Genomic DNA, 22,826 nt, shown 5'->3' with positions numbered 1-22,826 from the left:
AGGAGTTCATGTGCCTGGAGGAAATTGGCTCCGATTAGGGCTTGCCCCACAGACGCAATCGTACACTTCCAATGGAAAACAGTTCCCGCAGCATAGATTGTGACCAGACGGGTGCCAAAGCTTGGAATAAAGGAGCCATTTGCTGCCTGTAGGGGAAGGCCCTTGGGATTGTTCTTGAACTTGAAGGGATGAGGCTTATCAGTGGGATGAGGCTTATCTCTGCATCCGTGTTGACTAGGAAATCTATCCTTGTCCGCTCGTCCCTTAGGTAGAGTAGGCCTTTATATGTGCCAACCGCTGAGGCCACTATCGGCAGTAGGCCTGCCTGTTCATTTTCCGTTGCTGCGCTCGACTTGGCATTGGGTTATGAGCATGGAGGGACGCATCACCGGGCATTGCGGCCCCATCTGTGGTGGTAGAAACTAATTGCTCTGTTTATCTGAGCACTCGTTGCGTTGCAGTTTGGGGTATGGCTACTGCTGGCAGAATCAATGGAGGGGAAAATCCTGCTACAGGGCTGAGGTGGAGGCTGGCTCCAACAGCCAGTTATAACCAGTTCCAGAAGGGTGGCAAATGTATGCCCACAGCATTGGTCACAGCTGTTGCAACTGTAGCAGTAGCAGTATACTGCATTTTGTCATGTTTGAGGTGGGTTCCAAAAACGTTTGAACCGTCAGGAATACCACTTTAGCAGCTGCTAACAGCAGTGCTACTGAAATGAAGCACATCTACGCAATGAGGGTGAACCAGTAACTGAACTTTATTTGAATCTCTTGCACTGCTTTAAGGGGACGACCCACTTCCTGTCTGGGTGCAAGGGTCTAAGGGAGTGATGTCAGCATGTCGCAGAGTCAGCGTGTCACGGAGTCACTGCCTGCACAACCAAAAAGTGGTGATAGGTCCCAGACAATGCTTGTCACCAACTGTAGGCTTCTCCTGAGAAGGGAAGGGGAGCCCACACCAACTGACTGGGGCAGTGATTCAACCTGTCTAACCATGCAGTTGCTCGGCCTGCTACACTATCCTCTCTAAATTTCTTCAATATGTAGTCTGAAATTCTTATCCATTAGATATCACCAAACCCATCACAAAGTAACAAACTGAGTCTCAAAGTTACCAATATGGCATTCTACGAGCTTGTGGCAAAAGTAATTTAGCTTTGATCTTACTTTCAAAGCCATGGTTAGCAATAATATTCATTTCCACTGTCATCCAATTGGATGGGACTGCATACATCCAGTTCAATTTTTATTTACCACCAACAGATCTGGCTTTACTACCTCTGGTATCTCTCAAGAATCTATCCTTGGCTTTTTCCAATCTATATACTGGCTTCATTAGTCGGTTTGGGGGAACGAGGCAAGGAGAAGTGGACAGCGACACAGGCGGCAACAGGAGTGCTGTCGGGCGAGGGAGATTCTGGGACCCAGGTTGGGGGGAGTCAAGTAGAGGAGTGGTCAGCGACATGGGTGATGATGGGTGCACCGTCGTGTACGGGATATTCAGGGGCCCGAGGTCGGGGAAGTCAAGTCGACGTGGAGTCAGCAGCGGAGAGAAAGAAAAAATAGGAATAAGTTGAAGAAAAGAACTTAACTGGTAAGGTCACTCGCGGGCGCGAAGTGGTCAGGTCTGAGTTGTCAGAGGACGTTGAAGGACTTAGATTGGAGGGCTCCAGGAGCAGTGCGGCCAGAGGGGATTAGGCAGGAAAATAGCGTGGCAGGATTCCCTGGAGTCAGAAAGTGAGGTGGAGGAGTCAGAAGAAGAGGAAGAACGAGGGAGTAAAAGAAGGACATAACAGAGATAAATGGGGCTGAGGGCCTGATGCCTTTTTCCAGAGAGATATTGGAGGCCATTGGCCAGATGAAAAAAACCTTTTTTTGGAAAATTTTATTTAATAAGCATAATAAATCATATAATAAAGATTCATACATAACATTTTTACCCTTTAAAACTCGCCACCCCCTACCCTAACCCACCCCACCCTCCAAACCCCCCCTAACAGTTATTTGCCATGGTTTGGGGCACCACCACCAACGTGTGGGAATAAAATTAATGATTCAACCGCATATATTCCATATACGGGCTCCATGTTTTAACAAAATCAAAGAGTAATTATTACATAAATTATATGTTCTATTTTCCAACACCAGATCTCATCTCCAAATGCCATCGTTCAGATGAAAAGAATTTTGAAGACACCGGTGGCAGAGGGTGTGATAGTAGATTCTATCACCAATGTGTATATTTACAGATGGTAGTGTAGGATGACTGTGACTGGCTGAGAGTGTAGCCACACCTACTGGCAGGTCTTAAAGGATTGCTCCGAGCCAGACCAGGTCATTCTGGACTGGTCGACCTACTTGTGATATGCTCCAGTCTTTTAGTTAATAAAAGCCTTGGTTTGGATCAACAAGTCTTTGGTTCTTTCGACGTGCTGTACAGGGGTAAATCAAAGAAAGGCTGGATAACTTGACAGAAAGCGTATTTGAAACAGAAGAGAATGGAAGAAAGATTGGATAAGAGAGACAACAAAAGGGATGCGTGGGAAAGGGATAGGGTAAGGATAAGTGTTGCGCTATTGAAAAGCAGGAAGGAATTTGACCCGGTTAAAAAGAGCCTTAAACAAAAAAGGAATAGAGTTCACTCTTCTTCACCCAGCAACACTGAAAATAGTAAGAGAGGAAGGGGAAAGAAAGCTTTTTAAGGATCTAAGGGAGGCCATGGACTTTTTAAGAACACTGTCACTGCTTGGGGATTAAATGTAAATGTAAATAAGGTGGAGAGAGGGAATCAGGGGAAAGATGGCCTGTAAATATTGTAATTGTGAGGAATACGAGGGGGATATGCTTTTTTTTCCATAATGCTAATGTTTAAAGATGAATGTATATTTACAAATAAGAATGAATATGGGAGCTCAAGGAAGAGAGGGAGATACAAATGATAGATAGGTGCATTGAGCACATCTCAAAATGGCAGGGGGATTGACACTAATAGCTTGATTATTGGTGCCAATGGGGCGGTGGGGGTAAATATAAACTGGGAGGGGAAAAGAGGAGGGGGGGTAATTTATGGGTGTTTTTCATTTGCTATCAAGGTAATTTAGTTGATGGTACTTTCAGGTATACGAGGGTGGGGTGTTGAGGGGAATAAATATAAACTCTGTATGTTACATGAATGTTAAAAAAGATTATAATGTTTGTTTGATGAGTCTATGAAAATTAATACAAAATATTCAAAGAAAAACTCCAGAGGGTTGTTAACTCGTCCTGTGACATCACAGGCACCAGACTTCACTCCATTGAGGCCATCTACATGAGGTGAATCTTAAAGAAAGCAGCCTCTATCCTCAAAGACCCCCACCACCGAGGGCATGCCCTTTTCACTCTGCTACCATAGGGGAAAAAGGTACAGGAGCCGAAAGAAAAGCACTCAATGGCACAAGGACAACTTCTTACCTGCTGCCATCAGATTCCTGAATAATCAATGAACTAAAGATGCTGCCTTACTTTTTGTGCACCATTATTTTCATTTTTTTTAATAGTAATGTTGTAAAATGATTCATAATATGAATGTTTGCACTTTGATGCTGCCATAAAACACTGAATTTCATGACTTTTCATGACAATAAATTCTGATACTAGAACAAAACTATCATCTTTTATTACGACTGAAAAAAAACCATCATGGACAAGAATCTGAAATTCAATCAGATAATTTACAACTTATGTTATCCATGCCAATACCAAGATCACAAAGTTCCATCTCTGTATCATTGCTCCATTATGCTCTAATTTATCTCATTTCCTGCTAAAGCCCTCATCTGTCCCTGCTACTTTTTTGATCACGCCAACACCCAGGTGTTTGCTCTTCCTTACTCCATCCTCTGCAAACATTTACAATTCTTATGCTCAATGCCTGAAGCACCAAGTCCCTTTCTCCAATCAATTTATCACTTAATGAACAATGGTGGTCCTAAACAGTGTCTTGGCTGTGCTTTAATTTTAAAGTTCTTAAATAAATTACCCCTGTACTACCCATTCCTACCATGACCACCAAAGATGGTTGCCATCCTTCATGTGTCTCCTCTCGACACCCAAAACTTGCTCATTATCTCTGGATTTAATCACTCCACCATTACTTACAATGCCTTAACTTACAAGGCCTCAAGTTCTGGAATTTTCTTCCTGAAAAGAATATCCCCCTATAAAACTTATTTCTTTGACCAAGGTATGGGCCATCCTTCCTAACACTTCACCATGTGCATCAGCAGTAACTTTTGAATAATTTCCTGCAGAATATTGCTGCTGTCTGCTATTCCTTAAGATCTATACACATGAAGCCAGAGGCTTGATGTGTGATCTGACCAAATGCATCTTGTATATCTCTAAGATAGCGTTTCCCAAACTGGGTTCTGTGGAAGAAATGGGTAGTAATAACGAGAACTTATAATAATTGTTTTTATTTAATTTAAATTACTTTTTACCTGTCTTTCTTAACAGTTGCCTCGATTCTAACAAAACAAAATGGCGTCTTGAGCAGGAGCAGATGTCAGCGGCGCTATTTTCAATCAATGAGACTTGGATTTCTTTTGGCGCAAGGCTGACCATATTTTTTTTAAACTTAAACCAGTTCCCCCCCACCTCCCACCCTTTCACTCGTTTCCTCCCTCCCCCTCCCTCACTGAGGTAGATGTGGGAACTGGTGATGGAGTTAGCATGGGCTCCTAAATGGTATTGGTCAGGACCAGGACCTGTGTCAGGGGCTATGATATGTTTGCAGTCAGGGTCACTGACAGAGGTGATGGTGCCTCCAGCACCTGGTCAGCGGGGATGGGAGTTAGCGATGGAGGTTTTGGAAGCTTGGGCCTGTGGGAGCAGTGGCTGGAATGCAAACCCACATCAGAGGCATCAGGAGTTCTACCTGCAGGCAGCCAGGACCAAGGTGGATACCCACATTAGAGGCATTGGGGGATCCAGCCTGTGAGTGGCTGGAAACCCACTTCTGGAAGGTATGTGATGGTGGCACTTGGGGTCTGGGAGGTCAGTGATATTTGGATTTGCAATTTGGTTAATATTCAGTTGAATCAAAATAATCAAATTCTGAAGAAATAGGATTTGGCAAGCATTGCCTCAGATTGCTTAATGTTTAAGAAAATCCATTTAATTTAGACTCAACAATGCTCAAACTGGCAGTTGACACCATTCTACTTCCGGTTTGTAACTATGGGGTTCTGAAATTTCCAAATGCTCCCCAAAAGAGTTCCATGAGCTAAAAACTTTGGGAAGCCCTGCTCTAAACTAAGATTAATCTGCTCACAAGTGGTCAATATTGAGCTGGTGAATCATTGCTCAGAGATACAACAGATGCTCAAATTGTCCTTTGCATTCCTTTCATAAAGTGGAAGGAACCAATCTCCTGGAATTCTTGTACCTTTTATAGTACTAGAATTAGAAAAAGGTCAGGTGCTTTTTGAAATCTCAGTCACATGTGCACTTCACACTGGAAATCTGTTCCTATAAAAATAGAGTAATTCTCACCTCATAGCTAGAGGCACAGGATGCTAGAATTTGGAGCAAAAACCAACCTGCTGTTGAAACTCAGGAGGGTTAAGCAGCATCAGTGAGAGAAAGTACCATCAACATTTTGGGTCAGAAGCATTCATTAAGCTTAGTCTTGATGTGGGGCTCCAACCAAAAACATTGACCTTTCTTTTTCTCCATTGATGCTGTTCAACCCATTGATTTCCTCTGCAAGACTTTTTTATTCTCACTTTGTGTACCCAGTTCCATTATAGATCCAAATAGGTGGGTAGACAGTGAGTACTTCACGTCAGTAAACAAAATCAAGCTTCCTTTTGGATAATACATTAATACAAGTTCACATTAATAAATCTGTACACGAAGGACACCGACTGACCCACCTTCAATTTCCTGTTCACGAAGTTTACGCATAGCAGCTCTAATCAGTTTACGTTCCTCATATTCACCTGCATTTCGAAGCTGTTGAAACAAAAATTAAATCAGAAAATTAATTAAAACATGATGTTAATAAATAGAAAGAATTTTTTTCATAACAATGCTCCAAACAATCTTTATAAATGAATCCTGAAGAGGGGCATTTAGACATGGATCCAGCTGCAAAAGGATAATTCTTTTTCTGTCACAGCTGCCCTCGGACCATCACACATCTGTGTGCATATTTTTAGCTGGGGCCTTCAATGCAGTCTCCAATTCACCACAGCACTTATGGATGTGATAGAAGTGTGTTTGTTTTACCATTTTATCATGTTTTACATGGAGACGATAGTGTAAATCCAGTCATACATTCAAGGTCATTGGTAATTAGATCCAGTGGCATAGATGTCCATGACAGTTGGAGCCATTTTCCCAATAAAATCTTATTCTGCCTTCTCAGCCACATCCTTTCTCTGTTTGCTCCACTAGTAAGATCTTTTTGGATCATTCACTCCCTTGCTTCACTGCCTGGAAGTCAATAAGCTCAAAAAGACATTGCTCTGGGGGTCCATGGAATATTCAAGCCTCTCAATCAACACAGTCAATGAATCTGAGATAGGCTAAATAAATAAAGCTCCAACAATTCTCAAGATGCACAACACCATCCAGGACCTAATAATCTGATTGATTGTACATCCACTACATCAACTTGAATTGGCTTCTTTGACTGCCATTATCACAGCAGCACAAAATTCTACCAAACCAGTGTTGACCACCAAAGGAAGCATTTTGAAAATAAGCACATCATGTTGATCACAATTAAATATCATGATCTTCAAATTTCATGCAAATGGAAAACAAAGGAACAATGGATAAATCCTTAGAGTAATTATAGCGAATAGTACTTGGAGGGAAGTTTATTTAAAAACACATTGGCTACAAGCTGAATTTGTAGGAAATGAAAACCAAAGAGGGTGTCCTGCAAGACTGACAATGAAAGGAATGCAAATACATGGGCTGATATACCAAATGTCCTAAGTGGAGACAAACCGGTAGATTCTCAACCTTTTTCTTTCCACTCACATAAAAACTTTAAGTAATCCCATACTAATCACAGAGCACCTATGGCATAGGGAATACTTAAAGTGTTTGTGAGTGGAAAGAAATAGGTTGAGAACCACTGTGGTAGATGATGGACCATTCATAAATGTAAAGACCCTGGCTATGAGAATTTGATTGTTAAGATGATAGAATTTGCATGGTAAAAATTTAAAAAGGGAGCTTCTGAGAATGACTGCTATGGGTGATTACAAGATTGCAGAGCAAAGGGATGCAAGCTTAAAAAAAGGCATAAAGGTGTATATATGGAACAAATAAATACTGACTTTTTGCTTGAGTGGAAAAAAAAAATCACAGAACAAGACCTCAAAGACTAAGTATATTAGATTTGAGGCAAAATACAAAAATATTTTTTTTAAAGATCAAAACTTGAGGTTTTGCAATACATCACTAGAGTTAGAGAACTTGCAAACTTTGAACACAAGTTAGATCAGTGACTAAAGTAAGATATGGGTACAGTAAAGCCCAGTGGAATGGAGATTACTGCACACATAGAACAAATTAGATCAACTGAACAGTATTTTTCTTCATTGTGAGCTCCTGTCAGCTAGTTTCATTTATCCAAGGCAAATTAGAAAAATTTTCCTGATGCTCCCAAAATCAAAACACATTTTTCTGAACTTCAAAATTGATCTTGTGAGTGAAGTATGCCAGAATGTCTTTGGGTGAGTAATTTTCCTGTCCCTTCATGATAGAAAGGGTTTATTTTATTCAATTTATGTATTTTATGAAGCGTGACTGCTTCTATTTTAGCCGCCATTAACATACAAAAAGGCAGAGGATGCTTACCTTTTGATTGCAAAATCAGAAATAACAACATGCAAGCCTATTGCACCACCCAGTGGTCATCTCTGCAATCTTCAGAAAAAGTAATTTTCCTATATGAAACTCCAGATTCTAATTGCTTTCCTCTCTAATTCCCTCCATTTCATAGCGTGTTCACTTTTTTTCTTTATACTTGCCCTCGTTAATAAAATTATGCTTACAGCATATCCTCAAAGCAACTCTGTCATTTAGGCAATGTTTACATTATATTCAATGTCCCTTTATTGTTATGTACAAAAAATGATTTTTTTTAGACAAAGAGCAGGGTTACAGGCCCTTGTAGCTGACAAGCCCATGCTGCCCAGTTGCACCCAATTCACCTACAACCCCCATACCTTTTTGGAAGGTGGGGAGGAAACTGGAGCACCTGGAAGAAACCCATGCAGGCAGAAACTCCTTAAAGACAGTGCAAGATCCGTACCTGGATCACTGGCACAGCATTGTGCTAACTGCTACACTCACCATGCCCCCTTGTAAAGGTGCACAAAGAGATGCCAAATGTCCAGTGCCACTATCAAATTGAGAAGTAAAAGAAAGTCCCATCAGAGACTTGGAGTGCCCCACCACCTCCTCCAATGCTGCTCATCTCTTACGCTCCTGTAACTCCATAGTCGCTCAGCTACCTGTCCATTTCAACACTGAACCAAATCTTAAGACATTTAAGTCATCCTCCTTGGCTCCTAGTTCTGAACACTTGACATGATTAAGAAGCTGTCAGCACCCAAGTTCCTTCAGGAGTCCTGCTTGTTATTGGCACCTTGATAAACCCTGATCCTAATACCTGGTCCTCACAAGCTGGTATCCAGCTGCCTGCATCCTGATAGGAGTCCATTAGCCACAAAGCCCCGCGCACATCCACTGCTGTAAGCTCCTTTCCCAGGATACTTTTCAGCAGGGAGGTGTTTTCCCACTCTGGTGCATAGCATCAGTCCTTTGCTCCCCTGAAGCCTAGCATGGTGTCAACCGAGTTCAATATATAAAATTCTGCCACTGGCCCCATTCTATGATTTGTTTAGATCCCTACAGGGCTGTTGAGTGGGGTGGCTGGGCAATAGGTCTCTTTCGAGGAGTACTGAAAGATGCATCCTAGCGAGCCCAGGTTCACACCAGCCTCAACGCTGCTGCTACTGCAGCAGCACTACCATCTTGATGAATAATATATTACTGTATTATTCACAAACCCCTTCTTTTGTTACTCAAAACATGGTCAGTAGCAAGCTCATAATTTTCACAGGGAAGAAAAAAAACTGCGAAACAAGAAACAGAGACTATCTCCTTGTGATAGTACAGATCTATCACCAATGTACATAGTGTATATAGTTACTGTATCTAGACTGTGCTTACAGCGATTGGCTGAGAGCTAAACCACACCTATTGTCTGGGCCTTAAAGGGTTGTGTCCCTAGCCAGGTCGGATCATTCCGGACTGGTCGGCCACCTGTGAAGAGCTCCGGTCTTTTGCTAATAAAAGCCTTGGTTTGGATCAACAAGTCTTTGGTTCTTTCGACGAGCTCTACACTCCTTTTTAGTCCTACCACCTTCTGAAAGCAGCTGGATGACAATTAAATAGATGGGCTTCAGTATTCCAGGAAAGTTGTATTCTTGAGAGACATTGCATGGTGATTGCTGACAAGCATCACCATTCAATCTGTCCTCACCCAATGCTCATTGGTATGTTCTAGCATGGGTCAATGAATAGCAAGAAAATTAACTGTTCATTCCAACTAGTTTTTGAGTAATGTTGTTAATTTATAACAATTAGGGACTGAATTAATATTTTCTTCTGTCTGGTTTCCAAACTTGGAGTTAAAGCTGAAAACAAACTAAAGAGTAATTGTTCAGAAAAAAAAATACTCAGGGTGTAAATTTAACAGAGGTGGAAACAAAAGTTTGAAAAATTTTGCTAAAGGTATAAGAAATTTTCAGATATAGTCTAAATTGGTCATGTGAAAACATCTTATCAATCTGGCCAAACATTGGGCTATTTAATTCCATAATAATAATTGCTGATGAAAATCAACTTGTAGAGCGATTGAAGTTACCAATTCAAGATCATCAAGATGGAAAAGTTAGGTCTCCAAACAGATTTTCAATGAGTATATTGGAATACCATGTAAAATTTAAACAATTTCTCAAGAAAATAATGCTGCTCACCAAGGTTGTTAGCTCATCAATGTCATTAATGGTCTCAAGTTTCCCTGAAAGTTTATCCAAAGATCCTTTCTGATCCTCTTCCTGTCTGTGAGATCTGTTAAAATATATTCAGAAGGAAAATTAAAATATTTTGCATTTCAATAAACATCAACAGATATCAAGCAAGTTCTATTGTGAATCAAGGATCATTATGGATACATAGGAAAAACCTGGAATCCTTAAAAATATTACTAGTAAATTTCACGGATCATTGTTCAATAATTCTCATGGGGCTCAACTTTTGTGTGGTCTTATTTGTTTGTGTGTGCACAAGACCTCTATTTTGCCTCAACAGAAATCTTTGTCTTGTGACTTTTTATCTTCTGCATGATTTATACATTAATTTCTGTCTTCTCTGTGTGACTATTTGCATTGATTGGTTTCCTATCACAATCTCCTTATGATTGGTGTTTTACCCCACAAATACACCAGTGTGTGGCTGTGACTGTAGCAACTCTTTCATCTCAACCTTCCTAGAGACTAAAATAACTATTCCTGCCATCCCTCTTTATTGGCTCTTTAGCCTCCACCAGTTTGATTATTTCTTTACATATACATTTATAAATTCTTTGCTAACAAAGAATTGGTGGAGGAACTCAGCAGATCAAACAGCATCCATGAGTAGAAACAGTCAGTTAAAGTTTCAGGTCAGAACCCTTTATCAAGGCTCAGATAAAGAGATGAAATTATATACTCTATGTATGTATGTATAGAGCCCAAAGATGATATGTATAGGACAGAAGGTGTGAAGTGAAGAGACAGGTTGAGGAGAGACCACTATGAAGGGTATGATACAGTAGCTCTGATCATTGATCCTTCCTTTGCTTCTTGCTGTTGCATGTTTACTCCTGTATAATCGAATGATCTCTCACTGAACGCACAAATTTCTTATTAACAATCTGCTCTTCCATACCATTTGCATCTTGTGTAATATATAACAGAGATGATTTGTTGATCACTTTCACTTCCATCAATGTTGTGTTATCTGAAATTCTGCTGAAATCTTAATTCATTAATTTTCAGAAGATTTAACTATTCAATTCTCTTTTAAGTTGCTCCCATTTTCCACAATCCACATATTCAAGTTTGCCCAAATTCTTTTCTACCTGTACTTAATTTGCATTATGTCCTAATTACCAATTATCACTGAGGCCATTTACCAAAATTAGCACTGCCTTCAAGGCAGGAGATGAGGTGGCACGAATATCAGCCAGGGCCAAACTCTCCCATGCAATCTGGAAAGCGATGCAAGGGCATGCACAGAAGATCCATAGTCAGCTGTCCAACACCAGTGACATGAGGTGCATGTGACAAGTAATCAAAACTACCACAGACCACAAGACAACTTTGAGAGTCAAAGACAATGAATGACACCTCCCTCCCGACAGACTGAATACACACAGTTTGATGAGAAGAACTTGCTAATACCAAAGAAAGCTCCATCTCCCCTGACGAACAGGCCCCCTTGCATAGCCGTGGCTGAGGTGAGAAGAACCCTATCACAAGGCAGCAGTATCAGACATTTCCAGTCAGGTATTGAAGGACTATGCAGATAAACTGATGGAGGTCCTTGAAAGTTTCCAACATGTCATTGCAGCAGTCCATCATCCCTGTGGATTTCAAGACAGCCACCATTTTCCCGCAGGGTGACAGTAACAGTCCTCAAAGACTACCACTGAGAGGCAATGACCTCCACCGTTAGGAAATGTTTTGAGCATCTGGTGATGGAATGCATCAAAGTACACCTCCCAAAGACAATGGACCAATTTTAATTTGCCTGTAGATGGAACCGTTCCACTGACAATTCTGTAGCCTCGTGCCTCCACTCCATCCTGGCCCACCTGGAAAATAATGCCTCATACTCCAGGCTGTTTTTTTATTGACCAGCTCAGCTTTAAATATAGTCATACCCCAAAGGTTTGTGGAGAAGCTCCCCTTGCTGGGACACAACACTCCTCTCAGTTTCCGGATTTTGGACTTCTTAACAGAAAGACCACAGTCTGTCCAGGTCGGCAGCTGAATGCTGAGCACCATCACACTGAGCACTAGCGCATCTCAGGGCAGTGTGCTCATGCCTCTCTTGTTCATGTAATTGACCCATGAATGCAATGCCAGATCAAGCTCCAACAGAGTCACCAAGTTTGAAGATGACACAATGGTAGTTAGTCTCATCATCAGCATCAGTGAGTCGCACTACAGAGTAGAGGTTGAAAATCCTGTGATATGATGCAAGAATAACAACCCAAGTCTCAACATGAGCATGACGAAGGAGATGATTGTGCACTTCAGGACCAGAGACAACCACCCTCCATTACACATTAATAGTTCTGAAGTAGAGAGAGAAGAGAGCACCAAGGTTTCTTGAGTCCACTTAAGAGATGACCTACCCTGGACACATAACATCTCCTCATTTGTCAGGAAGGCACAAGAGCAACTGCACTTCCTGAAAAGACTGAGGTGGTCAAGGCTACCAGTCACCATCCTGTCAACTTTTTACAGAGCTCTATCAAGAGCATCCTGGCTGGTTGCATCACAGTGTGGCATGGTTGTTGTAGAACATCAGATCACAGGTCAATCCAAAGTACCATAAAAGCAGCAGAGAGGATCACTGGGATCTCCATTACCACCCCCACCACCCACCACAATCAACATGATTTATTGGGATCGTTGTCTAAAGAGGGCTCACAAAATTCTTCCCACAGGCAATGAGACTACTGCATGAGTAAAGACTGCTCATATAAACACTCCATGACTCTACTATTTATTTAAGAATATTTGTTTTATGTACTGTGCATATGTATCATTTGTCTGCATGTGTGTTTTACACCAAGGACTGGAGAATGATGGTTCTTTAAGCTGTATTTGAACAATCGGATGATAAATAAATTTGAACTTAATTCACCATTGCCTCAATTAAAAAAAAATAAGCCATTAATGCAATCTTCTCCTACCCACGTTGCCAAAATCTCTGCTTTTGTCCACCACTTGCTCAACTTCAATTATTAAATACTCCATTGTTACTGAATATGCATTAAAAACAAGACCCTACACTCTGGAGTTACCCATATACCACTCTTCTTTGCAAATGCCTTTTAAAATAGGAAGATAGGAACTCTAGAAACTGGAAGCCAAAGTAGGCTATTTGATCCCTCCAACTTTCTTCACTATTCAACAAGATCACAACCTGTTGTCCACTCTGGACACCATTTCTTGTCCTATCCCTATTTGTCACAATTACTCTAAAATCCAGAAATCTCATCATTTTATTTTAAAAGTATTCAATGACAGCCTCCAACACCTTGTGGAATAGAGAATTTCAAAGAATCACAATCTTCTCAGTGAAGATAAAAAGGAGAATAAATATCTTTAATGGCTTAACCCTTATATAGAGAAACTGACCTGACTAACCCAATCACTCCTTGCTTTACACATCTGTCATTCTAGGAAGTGGTATAATAAATCCTTGATCCCTCTAAATCAAATATATCAATTCTTAAGGCAAGGAGCCCACGTTTGTACACATTCCTCCAGGTGTCTCCTCATCAAGGTCCTAGGAGATATCTTTATGTTCTTCCTCAAATCCTTTTACAATGATGGTCAACATGCCATTTACCTCCCATCTACCTGCTGCATCATGTGCTGGCTTTCATACAAGGATAACAGGTCATTTTGCATATCAACAATCTTTCATTATTTATAAAAGTTTTTTTTTAATTTTTGTGCACCTCTAAATAACTTCATTTGTTAATATATTATATTCTGCCTGGCATATTGGTGCCCACTCATTTAGATTGCCTGTATTTTCTTGAAGATTTCCACAATTGGTTCAAAACTGCATTTATTCACAATTCACATCCCTATTTTGTTTCATATCATCAAAAAGAAAATTATCTGTTTATTCCCTTTCTTTGCACTCTTTCTAACACCATTCTCCATTCATGTTTTTATATTACTCTTTAATTACACAAGCTCCTGTGTAGGACCTTGACTAAATCCAAATTCACCATGTTTACTGGTTTACCTTCATCTCCTCTATTAAATGCATTATCAATAAATTAGTCAAACATGGTTTTGCTTTCATACATTGTGACAGAGTATTTAGAGGTGGTTTGTGAGGAATTGTTAGAACAGCTTGAACACACACATTTTAAAACACAGAATATTTGCAGGACGTTTGCAGAATGCTTTTTGCAGGAGGCAACAAAGTATCGACAGCAGCTTGCCTGGGAGAGCATGTGATCTTGGTAGGCAGAGGAGAAGAGTTTTGCTCTTAGAGAGGGAGGGTGTGAAACAGAGAGGAGAGAGACAGAAATTTGTTCCTGAGGGACAAACTGGCAAACTTTGGAAGGCTGCCTGGTCAAAAGAGAAGACTAGTGGTCTGAAAGGTGACCTGAAAGAAAGACGATAATCTAGAGAACCCTGAAGGGAGCAAGTTTTGTCAGCAAGACTGATTGAGAAGGAATCAGTTGCAGATGTCCTAGAAAAGGAATCTCTCTCTGAAAACCAGCAAGAACCTCCTGAGTGTCTGTTAAGCACCAAAGACTGGTGAACTTTGTTAATGCTAACTTCTGTGCACAGAACAAAAATTGCCTGCAACCAGTGAGATTGGATTGTGATCCAAAGAACTTTTCTAATCTTAAATATACATTACACACACCTGCACTTAGTATTAGGGGGGGATTAAGTAGTTAGGTAGGTTAGTTAGGTAAGTAGTAGTTAGGTATTTCATGGCTTGGTTCAGCATCATGCTGAAGAAGATTGAAAAGAGGGTTGGTGCGAGAACACAGCCTTGCTTCACGCCATTGTTAATGGAGAAGGGTTCAGAGAGCTCATTGCTGTATCTGACCCGACCTTGTTGGTTTTCGTGCAGTTGGATAATCATGTTGAGGAACCGGTACCGCACGGATGGCAGTCTTTTCAATCTGAGGCACCTGCAAGCTCACACCAAGACACAAGAGAAACTTATCCGTGAACTACTCTTTGCAGACGATGCCGCTTTAGTTGCCCATTCAGAGCCAGCTCTTCAGCGCTTGACGTCCTGCTTTGCGGAAACTGCCAAAATGTTTGGCCTGGAAGTCAGCCTGAAGAAAACTGAGGTCCTCCATCAGCCAGCTCCCCACCATGACTACCAGCCCCCCCACATCTCCATCGGGCACACAAAACTCAAAACGGTCAACCAGTTTACCTATCTCGGCTGCACCATTTCATCAGAAGCAAGGATCGACAATGAGATAGACAACAGACTCGCCAAGGCAAATAGTGCCTTTGGAAGACTACACAAAAGAGTCTGGAAAAACAACCAACTGAAAAACCTCACAAAGATAAGCGTATACAGAGCCGTTGTCATACCCACACTCCTGTTCGGCTCCGAATCATGGGTCCTCTACCGGCATCACTGACGGCTCCTAGAACGCTTCCACCAGCGTTGTCTCCGCTCCATCCTCAACATCCATTGGAGCGCTTTCATCCCTAACGTCGAAGTACTTGAGATGGCAGAGGTTGACAGCATCGAGTCCACGCTGCTGAAGATCCAGCTGCGCTGGGTGGGTCACGTCTCCAGAATGGAGGATCATCGCCTTCCCAAGATCGTGTTATATGGCGAGCTCTCCACTGGCCACCGTGACAGAGGTGCACCAAAGAAAAGGTACAAGGACTGCCTAAAGAAATCTCTTGGTGCCTGCCACATTGACCACCACCAGTGGGCTGATATCGCCTCAAACCGTGCATCTTGGCGCCTCACAGTTTGGCGGGCAGCAACCGCCTTTGAAGAAGACCGCAGAGCCTGACAAAAGGCAAAGGAGGAAAAACCCAACACCCAACCCCAACCAACCAATTTTCCCCTGCAGCCGCTGCAACCGTGTCTGCCTGTCCCGCATTGGACTTGTCAGCCACAAACGAGCCTGCAGCTGACGTGGACTTTTACCCCCTCCATAAATCTTCGTCCGCGAAGCCAAGCCAAAGAAAGAAGAGTTAGGTATGGACAGCGGTCGTAGATCTCCAGAAATGGTTTGACCTAAAAGGGGAGGCAGGCCTCTTCAGCTCGGTTAAGTAACCTGCATAGGAGAAGGTCACTCCGATATAAAACCAACGACCCAAGGAACTCGCTGCCACATCCCAGCTTGCTTGGCCATGGCACACGAATCATGGGTGTAAGTGTGGGGCCAGTACTGCGCACACTGCACTCCACCTAAAACCTCCTTTGCGCAGGCCCGAGGACAGGTCCACGTCCTCCCCCTCAAAAGATACATACAAACTCAAGCTAGCATGCTGGAACATCAGAACCATGCTAGACAAGGCTGACAGCCACCGACCTGAACATCAGTCTGCCCTAATCGCATATGATCTCCTCAGACTCGACATCGACATAGCCGCTCTCAGCGAAGTCCGCTTTGCAAGAACATGGCGCGGGCTACACACTCTACTGGTCTGGCAAGCCTCAGGCTGAACGACGCCTATCTGGTGTTGGCTTCATGGTCAAGAACTCCATTGCCTCCAAACTCGAAAACCTCCCGACAGGCCACTCTGACCGGATCATGTCCATGCTACTCCCCCTTTAAAACAAGCGACACATCACTCTCAGTGTCTATGCTCCAACCCGTCAGGCGGAACCAGCAGAAAAGGACAAGTTCTACACTGATCTGCGCAACCTCATCCAACGCACCCCTACAGCCGACAAGGTTGTCATCCTTGGCGACTTCAACGCTCACGTTGGCAAAGATTCAGAAACTTGGCCAGGAATCCTTGGCAAGCATGGTGTCGGCAAGTGCAATGACAACAGACGCTTCCTTTTGGTACACTGCGCAGAACAGCGGCTTGTCATTACTAACACCCTTTTCCAGCAGAGAGACAGCCTGAAGACTACCTGGATGCATCCCCGATCCAAACACTGGCACCTCCTGGACTACATTCTGGTGCGAGGAAGAGACAAACGAGATGTGCTCCACACCAGGGTCATGCCCAGCGCGGAATGCCACACTGACCACCGGCTTGTTCGCTGCAAGCTCAACCTTCACTTCAAGCCAAAGTTCAAGAACAGTGGAGCCCCCAGAAAGAGGTTCAATGTTGGAAACTTGCAGTCAGACGTAGTGAGAGGAAACTTCCAGGAAAACCTCCAAGCAAAGCTCAAGGATGCAAACTGCCTCATGGACACGTCTCCTGAAACCCTCTGAGATCAGCTGAAAACGGCCATACTGCAATCCACTGAAGAGGTAGTGGGCTTCTCCTCCAGGAAAAACAAGGACTGGTTTGACGAAAACAACCAGGAAATCCAGGAGCTGCTGGCAAAGAAGCGATCTGCCCACCAGGCTCACCTTGCAAAGCCTTCCTGGTCAGAGAAAAAAACGAGCCTTCTGTCTCGCATGCAGCCATCTTCAGCGCAAACTCCAGGAGATCCAAAATGAGTGGTGGACTAGCCTCGCCAAACGAACCCAGCTTAGCGCCGACATTAGCGACTTCGATAGACAATAGGAGCTGGAGTAGGCCCTTCGGCCCGTCGAGCCAGCACCACCATTTTACAGATCATGGCTGATCACTACTATCAGTACCCCTTTCCAGCCTTATCCCCATAACCCTCAACTCCTTTGCCCACTAGAGTCTTATCTAACTCTCTTTTGAACATAATCAGCGAATCTGCCTCTACCACCCTCAGTGGCAGAGCATTCCACAGATTCACACTTCTCTGGGTAAAAAAATGTTTTCTCATCTCCGTCCTAAAGGGCCTACCCTGTATTCTTAAACTATGCCCTCTAGTCCTCGTCTCCCCCATCATTGGGAACAAGTAATCCGACTTCACCCTGTCTATCCCCCTGATAATTTTGTATACCTCAATCATGTCCCCCCTCATCCTTCTAAACTCCATCAGATACAAGTCCAGTTTTTCTAGCCTTTCAGCATATGTCAACCCCGCCATCCCTGGAACTAACCTTGTAAATCTGCGCTGCACACCCTCTATAGCTAGTATGTCCTTCCTCAAAATTGGAGACCAGAACTGGACGCAATACTCCAGGTGGGGTCTCACCAGGGCCCTGTACAACTGCAGAAGGGCGTCTCTGTTCCTATACTCCAATCCCCTCTTTATGAAAGCCAACATGCCATTTGCCTTCTTCACAGCTTTCTGAACCTGCATTTTAGCCTTCAGTGACCGGTGAACATGTACACCCAGATCCATTTGCACCTCCCCATTCCCTAGCTTGTCTCCATTTAAATAATACTCAGCTTTCCTATTATTGCCCCCAAAATGGAAAACCTCACATTTGCTCACATTGAATGTCATCTTCCAACCTGTCCAAGTCCCTCTGCATTTTCCTGACATCCTCCTCACACCCCACACTGCCACCCAGTTTAGTGTCATCTGCAAATTTGCTCATGTAATTAACAATCCCCTCATCCAAATTATTTACATAAATTACAAACAACTGAGGACCCAATACCGATCCCTGCGGCACTCCACTCATCACATCCTACCATCCTGAAAAAGACCCGCTTACTCCAACCCTTTGTTTCCTATTTCTTAACCAATTTCCTATCCATGTCAGCACCTTACCTCCAATACCATGCTCTCTGATCTTGCCCACTAGTCTCCTGTGCGGTACTTTATCAAAGGCCTTCTAGAAGTCCAAATACACCACATCCACTGGCTCTCCCAAGTCCACCCTCTTTGTCACATCCTCGAAAAATTCTAGAAGTTTAGTCAAGCATGACTTACCCTTAAGGAACCCATGCTGACTAGCCCTTATACTATTATTTGTGCCCAAGTGTTCTGTTATTACTTCTTTTATGATAGATTCCAATATCAGGGGTTTTTATGAGACACTAAAGGCGGTGTACGGCCCCTCACCCCAAGTCCAAAGCCCTCTGCGCAGCTCAGACGGCGAAGTCCTACTCAGCGACAAGGTCTCCATCCTCAATCGATGGTCAGAACACTTCCAATCCTTTTCAGTGCCAACCGCTCAGTCCAAGAATCCGCCCTGCTCCAGCTCCCTCAACAATCCTTGAGTCTAGAGCTGGATGAGGTCCTTACCCGGGAAGAGACATATAAGGCAATTGAACAAGTGAAAAGTGGCAAAGCAGCAGGTATGGATGGAATCCCCCCCCAGAGGTCTGGAAGGCTGGCGGCAAAGCTCTGCATACCAAACTGCATGAGTTTTTCATGCTCAGCTGGGACCAAGGAAAGCTGCCTCAGGACCTTCGTGATGCCATCATCATCACCCTGTACCAAAACAAAGGTGAGAAATCAGACTGCTCAGACTACAGGGGAATCACGCTGCTCTCCATTGCAGGCAAAATCTTTGCTAGGATTCTCCTTAATAGACTAATATCTAGTGTTGCCGAAAATGTCCTCCCAGAATCACAGTGTGGCTTTCGCGCAAACAGAGGAACTACTGACATGGTCTTTGCCCTCAGACAGCTCTAAGAAAAGTGCAGAGAACAAAACAAAGGACTCTACATCATCTTTGTTGACCTCACCAAAGCCTTTGACACCGTGAGCAGGAAAGGGCTTTGGCAAATACTAGAGCGCCTCGGATGCCCCCCAAGTTCCTCAACATGGTTATCCAACTGCACGAAAACCAACAAGGTCGGGTCAGATACAGCAATGAGCTCTCCGAACCCTTCTCCATTAACAACGGCGTAAAGCAAGGCTGTGTCCTCGTACCAACCCTCTTTACTATCTTCTTCAGCATAATGCTGAAACAAGCCATGAAAGACCTCAACAATGATGACGCTGTTTACATCCAGTACCGCATGGATGGCAGTCTCTTCAATCCGAGGAGCCTGCAAGCTCACACCAAGACACAAGAGCAACATGTCTGTGAACTACTCTTTGCAGACGATGCCGCTTTAGTTGCCCATTCAGAGCCAGATCTCCAGCGCATGACGTCCTGTTTTGCGGAAACTGCAAAAATGTTAAGCCTGGAAGTCAGCCTGAAGAAAACGGAGGTCCTCCATCAGCCAGCTCCCCACCAATGACCACCAGCGCCCCCCCACCCCCACCATCTCTATCGGGCACACAGAACTCAAAATGATCAATCAATTTACCTACCTCGGCTGCACCATTTCATCTGATGCAAAGATCGACAAAGAGATAGACAACAGACTCGCCAAGGCAAATAGCGCCTTTAGAAGACTACACAAGAGTCTGGAAAAACAACCACCTGAAGAAACACACAAAGATCAGCGTATACAGAGCCGTTGTCATACCCACACTCCTGTTCGGCTCTGAATCATGGGTCCTCTACCGGCATCACCTATGGTTCCTAGAATGCTTCCATCAGCGCTGTCTCCGCTCCATCCTCAACATTCATTGGAATGACTTCATCACCAACATCAAAGTACTCGAGCCGGCAGAGTCCACGCTGCTGAAGACCCAACTGCGCTGGGTGGGTCACATCTCCAGAATGGAAGACCATCGCCTTCCCAAGATCGTGTTCTATGGCAAGCTCTCCACTGGCCACTGACACAGAGGTGCACCAAAGAAGAGGTACAAGGACTGCTTAAAGAAATCTCTTGGTGCCTGCCACATTGACCACTGCCAGTGGGCTGATATCGCCTCCAACCGTGCATCTTGGCACCTCACAGTTCGGCGGGCAGCAACCTCCTTTGAAGAAGACTGCAGAGCCCACCTCACTGACAAAAGACAGAGGAAAAACCCAACACCGAACCCCAACCAACCAATTTTCCCTTGCAACCGTGCCTGCCTGTCCCGCATCGGACTTGTCAGTCACCAATGAGCCTGCAGCAGACGTGGACATACCCCTCCATAAATCTTCGTCCGCGAAGCCAAGCCAAAGAAAGGAGAAAGAAGGTTAAGTAATAAGTTAAAGTTCAATTCGGTTTTCTTGTTCAAATATAATTAAAAACTACTTTTGTTTAAGTAACCCTGTGTTGTGGTGCATATCCTCTGGACTCTGAAACAACATCTTTTTTGTGGACTCTGCTCAAACCATTATTTCTCTCAAATAACTTTATCAGATCCATTATAGACTCCAGCAGGTTCCCCAATTACTGATGTTAGACAGACAAGCCAAAAATTCCTTGGTTTTTCTCTCTCATTTCCTTCTTTGCAATACATTTAGAGTACCACCAATTTATATTATGCAAAGAATTCCAAACATAATAGCCAATGCATTTGCGATACCCAACCACCTCTTTCAGATCATCATGCCCTTGGAATTTAATCACTTTTCAGGTTTATTAATTTCTCCAAATGCATTTTGTTTTACAAATAACAACTTCTATTGTTAGCTTATTTGAATATGGACTTCCATTTTCAGCAATTCTGGGAGGTTTTGTCTTTTTCCATGATAACAGATGAAGTAATTGATAAATATTTTTGCCATTTTCTTATCCATCCTGCATTATAAACTTCCTCAACTGTTTTTATGGGATCCATTTAAAAAATGTTTTCTTTATACATATTATGCCAGCTCTTCTAATGTTTTTGTTTCTTGCTAGTTCACATTTTCAGTTTTTCTATTCTATATAACTTTCTTGGTAATGCTTTGCTAAATTCTCAAAAACCCAACCTCTAGACAGACAACTCTTTTTTGGCAAGTTTAAGCTTTCTCTTTTGATTTAATAATATAATTAATTTTCCAGTAATTCATGGTTTCTGTGGATTTACTGTGTCATCAAGATTTTGGGCATCTGTCCCAGAGAGGTTGCCTGTCAAATTATATTATACATTGTTAAGTGCCTTGACTACTTTTTAAAAAAAAAATCTAACACTCCCCTCCATTTCTGTCTGGAATTATGTCTCTTAGTTTTCAGCCACTTTCAGGAAAACATTTTCAAAAGGTTTTGAAGCAGTTCAAATAGAAATGTTACTTTGAAAAGAAAAGTACTGTACTTAAATTTGTCAAATGTGAAAGGGATACAAGAATTCAGTAATAACTTTAAAGGGTAATAATGCCAAGAAAAAATAAAGCGTGGGAATTCAAGCAACTGGCAATGGAGATGACCAAATACAGGATAAATGTTCACTGCTATTTTTCTGCCGTTTTCAGGTACATTGCATCTTAAAAATAGTGTTGTTAAAAATAGTGTTGTTCACATGAGTGATTTGATTTGAAAAGATATCTATTTTAGATAATGTGCTCCTATTAATTTTGAACTTATGGCTCTATATATGTCACGTTTACTTTTAAAACTGACAGGAGCTAGCTAGAATTTTTTTATAAATGGAATTTTAAATTAATTAAAAGGAAAACAAATAACTCATTATTGAAAAATGTAATTTATATTTTGGACTTAAAATTAAACAATTTGTGCGATTAAAAAAGAGATTATCCTCAAAGATGCCTCCATCTCAAAACAGTTTAATACACATGGCTTTGGGTAATAGAATCTTGGCTACCTGGTACCAACATGGTATCAGGTGCATTGAAGATTGTTGTGAACAGAGGCAATTTATGTCTTTTGAAGAACTTAAAAATAAATATAATTTACCTAACAACACATTCTTCTACTATCTCTAATTGCAATCTTTAAAAAAATAAAGGGAAAAATGGGGACCATTAATGGTCCTACCAATGTGCTCAGACATGAAATTCTAATTCAAAAGGGGAATGCAACCAAATTTATCTCTAAAATACATATGCTCTGACCAAGATCAAAGTCCAAAATCTGGTAGATCAAGGGAGAGATGGAAATCAGATTTGGACATTGTAATCAAGCCACAATGCTGGTCAGATCTATGTGTAGATAATATGACTACCTTAATTAAATCTAGATATAAACT

The 22,826-nt window shown here is 42.4% G+C and overlaps 1 protein-coding gene across 3 annotated transcripts in view; it reads right to left on the bottom strand.

Annotated features, from left to right (window-relative positions):
- smtnb (smoothelin b) overlaps window positions 1-22,826 on the bottom strand; it is a 322,821-nt gene that overhangs the window by 222,986 nt on the left and 77,009 nt on the right. For all 3 annotated transcript variants that reach the window (XM_069932808.1, XM_069932809.1, XM_069932807.1), the window contains exons 3-4: window positions 10,052-10,145; window positions 5,921-5,999 (exon numbers count right to left, since the gene is read on the bottom strand). In XM_069932808.1, the coding sequence (XP_069788909.1) occupies window positions 5,921-5,999; window positions 10,052-10,145 (173 nt within the window). The remainder of the gene's footprint in view (window positions 1-5,920; window positions 6,000-10,051; window positions 10,146-22,826) is intronic.

Source organism: Narcine bancroftii, chromosome 4, assembly GCF_036971445.1.
Source record: "Narcine bancroftii isolate sNarBan1 chromosome 4, sNarBan1.hap1, whole genome shotgun sequence".
Lineage (NCBI taxonomy): Eukaryota > Metazoa > Chordata > Chondrichthyes > Torpediniformes > Narcinidae > Narcine > Narcine bancroftii.
The sequence above is the reverse complement of the archived record's forward strand: the minus strand, read 5'-3'. Positions and strand labels throughout refer to the sequence as shown.